We start from the raw sequence: 9621 nt of genomic DNA on the forward strand, positions 1-9621 counted from the left end.
ATTTAACTATTCCATATTTTTATTAAAATTATTTATTATTTTTTATATTTTTCAGTTCTAAATTTAACTATTTGGTTATAAATTGAGCTTTTATAGTTGAAAATTCAATTATTTAGTTGAGATTTCATATATTTTGTTGAAAATGCAAGTATTTTGTTTGAAAAATCGTTTGTTTTTTTTTGCAGAAAATTAATCTTATGGTTTGAAAATTAATCTGTTTTAATGATAATTAAAGTATTCCCATTAAATATTCATCAGTTTAGCTAAAAATTCATTTCTTTGTTAATTTGTTTTTTTTGGGTGGAAAATTAATTTTTTTAATTGAAAATTTAACTTATTTTGTTATAAATTGGTCATTTATAGTTGAAAATTCATCATTTTATTTGAAAATGTATCAGATTGGTTAAAAATGGACCTTTTTTAGTTTAAATTCAACTATTTGGTTGAAAGTTGTCTTTTGTAGTTGAAAACCGTTGAAAATTCATGTATTTCATTGCAAAATTTTTGTTTTTTTTTTGTAGAAAATTAATCATATTGTTTAAGAATTAATCTTAGGAATTAATCTTGGTGTTGAAAATTAATTTTTAACCTGAAACTCTAACGATTCCATTTTTCGTTGAAAACTGATATTTTTCAGTTCTAAATTCAACTATTCGATTAAAAATTGATCTTATTTATTTGAAAATTCAACTATATAGTAGAGATTTCATATATTTTGTTGAAAAATCGTATTTTTTATTGAAAATTAATATTTTTGTTTGAAGATGCAACTATTTTGTTAAAAATTTATCTATCTTTTTAAAAATGCGATAATTTTACCTGAAAAGTTGATGAATAATTTAAAGCAGTTTAAATGGAATTTAATATAGAACTATGAAAAATTATAGCTGGAAATATCTGAGATCTGGAAAAACCCTGAAATTGTCAGGGAATTTTTTTCGACGATTTGAGTAGACACCCTGCATTAATTTGTGAATAAGTACACTTAAAAAAATGAAATAAAAAAAAAAGGAATTTCTGCCTTTCAGGATCTGAAATTTACGACGTGAAGGGCTTGCACCTGGCTTTAGAGTCATTAGTACCAGAAAATGCCACTAAAATAAACAGACCGATATTAATAGAGAACTATTTAGGCGTTGGATCTCTTATACACAATAGGAATGCTTTAGGCTTTTTCAAAATTCGAGGCAAAGTCAGCTTCTGAACATATTTTAGCTCTCACTTTTTAGAATTCATGTAAATAATAAGAACATTATGAACCAGTGTCAGATCGAACATATTCTCGAATATCAAGCAATTCTAGTCTCCATTGTTTGTACGGTTTTATTTTACTTGTTAAATATAAAATTCAAACTGGAAAAAAATGCAGCTACATTTAAGTACTTAGTGAGAATTGAGAACAAATTTTGTTTTAGTGTTTTTATATGTATAATTGGAAATATTGAAGTATTAGAGAGATAAAACTTTAGACCATTCATCGGTATTACACTATTAGTCAGCTTTAGAAATTATAGATAAGGCGAAATATCAGTTTTATCGATTGAGAATTTATACGTTTTTTTTGAAATTTGAATAAGTTTTCTTATATAAATATAAAATTTTAAAATAAATTTTCCTAATAATGTATATTCCATAATAAAAATTATTGATGTTAGTAATGTGTTTTATTTTATTTTTATGGTAGAATTTCTCCCAAATTTATTACGTATTATATCAGTTGTGTATGTTTTTTTGTTATGTTTTCAGGTGTATAAAATATTTCAAAAACACTCTTGGTGGTCGCTGGACCGGGAAACCGGGAATTTTTGTTATAAAAAGTGAACAAAACGATTTGACAAAAAGATTTTAAATCAGTTCAAAATTTAAGAATTTTCAGATTTTAACGTTAAAACTTAAACGGTTACAATTTGAAAGTCTTAGTCATTAAACAAGTGTGAACGTGTGACTGAAAGTTTATAAACTATTTTCAACTTAAAAATAACTTTATAATAATATATTCTTAATTAAAGGATTTTATTACATTTAAAATATTTTTTCAGTCTAAAATATTCAATTTTTTCCCCATTCAATTTGAAATTTTTAATTAAAAAAAGATAAATGATTGAATATTTAGCGATATTTAAATTTTTATTTAAGACAAGTAAATTGAAACCAAATATTTAAAAGTAAAGAATCTTTAATTGAATTGTTTGACATAGAAAACTTGGAATCGTTAAAATTTCGAAGAGCCTTTAAACTTTGAACGTTACAATTTTAATTGTCATATTTGAAAAATGGTAAATTTTTAAATTGTGATGCATAATTTACAAATGAACATTTGTAGAAAAAATTTAAGTAATTTTAAGAGATATTTAGGAGTTATAAAAAGATAAAAAATTATCATACAAATTTTTGGAAGTTTTCTTAAAATCTTCTAGATTCTTTTTTGAAAATTTTGTTTAAATTTTTGAAAATTTGTTTTATATCAGGCTATCATTTCAAGTTTTAAATTAAGTTTGATTTTTTTCAAAACTACTACATATCTTTTTAAATTACTCAAATTTTGCCTAAAAATAATAAATGTTTAATCGTTATTCATACATCCAAATTATGAAGAAATTTTCTAAATTTTGTAGGATCTTCTGAAAATTGTAGAAAAAATTTAATTCATTTTGACAGATATTTAGAAGTTTTAATAAAATTTCCAAAATAATTAAAAAATTATAAACAGATTTATAACAACTTCTAGATTTTTCAAGATTTTGAAATAAAATTTTGAAGCTTTCCAAGGATGTTTAAACTATTTAAAAAGAAAATAATTGAATTTCCAATTTAAGAAGTGTTCAGTTAAACATTTTTCAATTTATCAATATTTAATGTTTCTAGCTTAAAATTCCTTAAAATTATATAATTTTGAAAATCTTGAAGTTCATTGATTGATTTTTTAATTAAGAGCATTGAGAGTGATAACGTGGATTTTACTTGAAAATTCAAATTTTTGGTTCAGAATTCTTGAGTTTTGTTTAAAATTCGTCTTTTTTGTAGTAAATTAAACTTTTTGTTTAAAATTCAACTTTTTTGGTTCAGAATTCTTGAACTTTATTGAAAATTCGTATTTTTTGTTAGTAAATTAATCTTTTTTTTTTAATTGATCTTTTTTTAGATAAAAATTTAACTTTTTTGATTTAGAATTCTTGAATTTTGTCCAAAACTCTTTTTTTTTCGTGAGAAAATTGGTTTTTTTGCTTAAAAATGTAACAATTAGCTTTTAAAATTAAACTACTTTATTAGAGAATTAAGCAGACATTTTCCTTCTTAAAATTTCAACTTTTTGGTTTTGAATTCTTTGATTTTATTGAAGATTCATCTTTTTTTGTTAATAAATTAATCTTTTTGTTTAAAAATTCTACTTTTTTAGTTAAAATTCAACTTTTTGTTTCAGAATTCTTGAGTTCTGTTAAAAATTCGTCTTTTTTGTAGTAAATTAATCTTTTTTTTTAAATATTCATCTTTTTAGTTGAAAATTCAACTTTTTTGGTACAGAATTCTTAAATTTTGTTAAAAATTCTTTTTTTTTTTGTTACAAAATTAATCTTTTCATTTAAAAATTCATATTTTTGGTTAAAAATTCAACAACTAGTTTAAATCGAAATATTTTTTTAGTAAATTAAAAAAAGACATTTTCTTTCTTAAAAATTCAACTTTTTTGTTGAGAATTCTTTAATTTTGTTGAAGATTCATCTTTTTTTAGTAATAAATAAATCCTTTTGTTTAAGAATGCATCTATTTGGTTGAAAATTTAATAAAAAACTTTAAACTTTAACTATTTTCATAAAAATGCAGGATTTTCTGAAAATTGTAGAAAAAATTTAATTCATTTTGACAGATATTTAGAAGTTCTGAAAAAATTTCCAAAATAATTTTAAATTAAAAATAACTTCTAGATTTTTCAAGCTTTTAAAATAAAATTTTGAAGCTTTCCAAGGATGTTTAAACTATTTAAAAAGAAAATAATTGCATTTCTAATTTAAGAAGTGTTCAGTTAAACATTTTTCAATTTTTTAATGTTTAATGTTTCCAGCTTAAAATTCCTTAAAATTATATAATTTTTAATACAACAATTTTACATTCTCATCAGAGAAAGTATTAGATTTGTGTAAAATCTGCCCCCCCCCCCCCCCAGTTTTTGTCAAGTGTCCACGTTTTGAGACCCCTGAATCCGAAAAACAGGTTTTTACGAATGTGTCTGCCTGTATGTCTGTCTGTCTGTGAACAAAATACTTTTGAAAAAATTAATCTATTAGATTGGCCTTTGGTTCACTTGTTTGGTGTCCTAAACTAAAGGCCATGTTCGTTAGCCAGCCATTTTAGATGAAAATTCAAGAAGTGGGCATATTTTGAATATTTTTGAGACCACTTTTTTAAAAATTTAAAAATTCTCTTTACGGTTATTCATAGTATTCAAAAAATTTAACAATTTATCCCAATGACTTTTTTAGAAAAATCAAGAATTACTAGAGTTACTGCATTTACAAAATCCAAAAAAGCAAAATAAAATGAGAAATTTAGGCCAAACAATGCATGATACGAAAAAAAGTCTGGAGAAGAAAAACGTTGCTTTTTGAAAGCCCTACAAGATTATTATAACAACTTTTTCAATTTGGTCAAAAAATTGAAAATTCCAAATTTGCTCGTACAAAAAATTTTTGAAACCACATTTTTTCCAGATGTATAAATTCTATGCACGGTTGTTCGTAGTACTTCAAAACTTGAACAATTTATCCATCTGACTTTTTTCTATAAAAAGAAAATGATCAGAGTTACAGTATTTTCAAAATTCAAAAAAACAAACTAAAATGAACATTTTAAGCCAAAAAACGCATGATATAAAAAAGTCAAAATGAGAAAAACTTTGCTTTTTGAAAGCCCTACATGACTATGATAACAAGTTTTTTAATTTGGTTGAAAAGTTGAATATTCCAAATTTGATCGTACCAAAAATAATGAAAAAATCAATAATTCCATTTTTTGGTTAAACTATGCAAGATACGAAAAAAATGTAAAGGCTCAAATTGCGCGCCCTGGAAAGAACTACAAATTTCTAATGAATCACTTTTCAATATAAGCTACAAAAAAAATTATTCAAAACTTGTTCATCCAAAAAAGAGCTCTAATTTTTTATAGAACAGTTAATTTTTGCTTTAGTCGTAAAAAATAACATTTTAAATAAAATTATTAAATTTGTTTGAAAAAACGACACAAGGTATGAACTTAAATTACCAGACAAAAGTTATTCGCCTAAAAAGATCTATAAATTTATTATTAATCATTTTTCGATAGGACGAGTAGATTTTCTTTTAATCGTAAAAAATAAGATAAAAAATGGAAAAATTAACTTTTTGGAAAAAGCACAGAAAAGACGAAAGAGGACATAGGCTCCTATATTAAAAAAAAATTATAAAAAGAAGGAAATAAGAATTAGCATGATTCAATTTTTATGCATATTATGAATTGTAATGGTATACATTTATTGAAATGATACATGTTTCAAAGCAGCTTAGAATACAATTTAAAGCAAAATAAAAAACAAATACAAAAAAAATCATGATAAATACAATTTGCTTTTTATTTTGCAATTTTTTAATAAGTAATCCCAGGCAGAGTTACATAAAGAATGTATTATAATTGATATAAAAGTTTTGTGTATAATGTAGAAAAATTTACATGTTGGAGAAAATCGAGTGCGAAGCACGAGATACTTGATGAGATTGTGTTCGTTAAAGCCAAAAGAGCTTTAACGAAAGAGAGTTCAAAATCACAAAATTATACTTGTCGGTCCGTTCACCTTTGATTGTAAAAGGCCTGTGCCCGAATGCGGAAGAAATGCAAAGACCAAGTGCGGAATGCGATTGTCATCAGTCGCGTGCTGCAGGTGCGCTCAAACTTCTTTTAACGAAAGAGAATTCACAATTACAAAATTACAGTGGTGGATATTTTGAGCCTTAATTTTAAAATGTTTGCGCAAGAATGTGTGAAAATATAAAGACAGAACGCGTAACGCGAGGTAAATACATAATCGAGCGCGAAGCGCAAGAACCAATAGTCGCGCGCCCTAGACGCGCTCAAACTTGCGAGCGAAGCGAGCCGCGCGCGTAGTAAGAGATGAGATTGTGCCCGCGCAGCGGGCAGATTTTACTGAAAACATTTTAAATTTCAATTTCAAAATTTAACAGTTCCACTACTGGCAAATGACCGGGAATTTATTTCGTTGATTAAAACGGCTACCTTGAAATATTTTACTTGTTCACTGTAATTTTTTTGTCCAAATAACATTGATAAAAGCATAAATACATCTAGAAAAAATATTATCCTTGAATATTTACCAGTACTGTATGATAAAGAGAAGAAATCGATTATAAAATACATCTTTGAAAAATTTGTTTATTTAATTTTTCCATAGCAATTACAATAAACATTTAAAAGGTAAAATTTATAACAATTTTCTAACCCTTCGACGTTAACAGCACTGTATTCCAAAGAAAACGAAAATTCGGATAAAAAATTTATATTTGGAAAATTTGTTTATGTAATATGTTAATTACAATAAATGGTAAACAATTAAAAGGTAACATTTGTAATCATTTTATATTCCTCAGACTTTAACAGTATTGTATATTTAAAAAAATTGAATAAAAAACTCCCATTTGGACAATTTGTTTATATAATTTGTTAATAACAATAACAATTAATAATTAAAAGGTGAAATTTATTCCACTGTTATTAAGAACAAAATAACTATTTGCGCTTGTAAAAAAGGAAAAACCACACATTTCTTTATAACATTTGTTTAAAATAAATTTTTTGTTTATTAAACAATTTATTTAAATTCGGTGAATATTTATGCATCCATTTTCGACGATTTAAAGTATAGTTTCGTCGTTTACACTTCAATAAAAAAATAATAATTTTAAATTTCCTATCGCTTTTCTTGCATTTGTCGGCGATTTAATGCTGAGTATTTTTTAAAAAAAGTACTTAAAATCAGGTTAAAATCCTTTCAAAAAAGTCTACAGCTTCCAATTTTTAACCGCATTAGATTTACATCTAAAAAGACGAATGTTCAACAAAACATTTAAATTTTCGACCAAAAAATATAACTTCTTAACAAAATAGTTTATTTGTCAACAAAATAAATACATTTTAAACAAAATTAATTTTTTAAGAAGTTCAACTTTAAACCAATTAGTTGAATTTTAAATAAAAAAAGATTAATTTATACGAAAAATATAAAGTTAATATTCCAACCAAAAAAAGATATAGTTGAATCCATAAAATAAATCGATTAATCTTCAACAAAACAGTTTCACTTTAAACAAAAAAACAATTTCTTCTAAAAGAGATGAATTTTTAACTAAAAGAAATATTTTTTATTCAAGAAAGAAAAAAATGGCAAACAATTAATAGCATTTTTAACCAAAATAATAGAATTTTTAACAAAAAAAAAAATAATTTTCAATGCAAAACTAAGCCTTTTTACAAATAAAGTTAATTTTCAACAAAATAGTTTAATTTTAAACTAAAAACGATCAATTTTCAAACAAAATTGGAATATTTACATTCTTAGTTTGAAAAATTAATTTCCAGTTTAAAGAAAATAATTTTCAGTTTAAAGAATTGATTTTTAAACATAAAAAAACGAATTTTGAACAAAATAGTAAAATTTTCAACCATTAAAAATAGTTTTTAGCTAAGTAGCTCAACCTTTAACTAAATAGTTGAATTTTACATCAGGAATATTAATTTTCCAAAAGATACAAATTGACTAAAAACGATCAGATTTCTACGAAAAATTGGAGTTCAGTTTAAAAAAATTATTTTCTACAACAAAAAAACTATAATTTCGAATTTTTAAGTAAAAAAAAATTTTTAAGTAAAAAATTAATTATCAATCAATACGTTAATTTTCTACTACAAAAGACGAATTTTCCGCAAAATTACTAATTCAACTAAACATTACAAAATTTTAATTAGAAATGGAACATGCAGTTAAATGTTCAATAAAAAGAACAAATTTCAACTAAATAGTTAAATTTTCATCCATAAAAGAATAACTGAATTTTAAAACAAACAAAAAAACGCAATATTAAACCAAAAAACGCAAGTTTTCATAAAGTAATTCCATTTTCAATCAAGATTATAAATTTTCTACCAAAAAAGACGAATTAACAACAATTTATATGGTTTTCAACCAAATTGTCAACTACAAATGATCAATTATCGATCAAAAATGGAATGGTTGTACATTTTCAGTAAAAAAATTATTTTCACACAAACAAAAAATGTCAACAAAATAGTTAAAGTTTAAATAAACAGAATTAGTTTTTAAAAAATTCAATCTTCTACGAAAGATATAAATAGTTTATTTGTTTTCAACTAAAAAATATAAATTATCAATTAAAATCGAAAAGTTTAATTTTTACAGTGAAAAAAAACTAATTAAAAAAAAAGGAATTTAAAAAAAATTAAATTTTCATGAAATAAAAATAATTTTTAACAAAATAGTTAAATTTTTAACAAAAAAAAATGAATTTTTGAGCAAAAAGACGAATTTTTACTCGAAAAGTTTAATTTTCTACAATAGGAGACGACTTTTCGTAATTCACGAATTTTCAACTAAAAAATATAAATTTTCAATAAGAAAAGAAAAGAATTTTCAATCAAAAATATAATATGATTAAATTTTTAGATAAATGAATTTTCAACTAAAAACTATCAATTTTCAATAAAAAATCAAAGTTGAAATTAAATTAATTTTTAACAAAATAGTTAAACTTTCATTAAGAGAAATTAATTTTCAATCAAAAAGCCGAATTTTTAATAAAGCTGTTTATTTTTTTGCTACAGAAGACGTTTTTTCGTAATTCACGAATTTTCAACTACAAAATATATTTTCAGTTTAAAAAATGAAGCTTCAACTAAAAAATATAATTTTCATTAAAAAATGGAATAGTCAATTTCAGGTAAAAAAAAAAAATAATAAAAAGAAGGCATTTTCCAAAAATAATTAAATTTGAATGAAAAACGGAATAGTTTAATTTTCAGTCTAAAAACTGAAGTTTCAACTAAAAAATATAAATTTTCAACAAAAAATGAAAGTTAATTTTTCAGTAAAAAAATTAAGTTTCAACTAAAAAATATAAATTTTAATTAAAAAATGGAATAGTCAATTTCAGGTAAACAAATGAATTAAAAAGACATTTTCAAAAAATAGTTAAATTTCCATGAAATTAAATTAATTTTTAACAAAATAGTTAAATTCTCATCAAAAGAAATTAATTTTCAAGCAAAAAGCCGAATTTTTAATCAAGCAGTGCACGAATTTTCACCTAAAAAATAAAATTTTCAATTAAAAATGGAACAGTTCAATTTGCATTTGAAAAATTAATTTTTAAACAAAACAAAAATTTATTTTAAAAAAATAGTTGAATTTTTATGAAATAAAATTAATTTTTAACAAAATAGTTAAATTTTCAACAAAAGAAATGAATTTTCAAGCCAAGAGATGAATTTTTAGTTAAGAAGTTTAATTTTCTTCTACAAAATATGAATTGTCATAAAAATTCATGCATTTTTAACTGAAAA

General features: G+C 23.0%; 1 protein-coding gene across 1 annotated transcript in view; it reads left to right on the top strand.

Moving 5' to 3' along the window:
- Nucleotides 1-1259, top strand: part of LOC117174521 (tumor protein p63-regulated gene 1 protein-like) — a 19987-nt gene extending 18728 nt beyond the window's left edge. Inside the window, exon 5 of the mRNA XM_033363714.1 lies at nucleotides 1029-1259. Coding sequence (XP_033219605.1) covers nucleotides 1029-1204 — 176 coding nt within the window. The 3' untranslated portion in view covers nucleotides 1205-1259. The remainder of the gene's footprint in view (nucleotides 1-1028) is intronic.
- Nucleotides 1260-9621: the final 8362 nt, after the last annotated feature.

The sequence above is a fragment of the Belonocnema kinseyi genome, chromosome 6 (genome assembly GCF_010883055.1).
Source record: "Belonocnema kinseyi isolate 2016_QV_RU_SX_M_011 chromosome 6, B_treatae_v1, whole genome shotgun sequence".
Taxonomy (NCBI): domain Eukaryota; kingdom Metazoa; phylum Arthropoda; class Insecta; order Hymenoptera; family Cynipidae; genus Belonocnema; species Belonocnema kinseyi.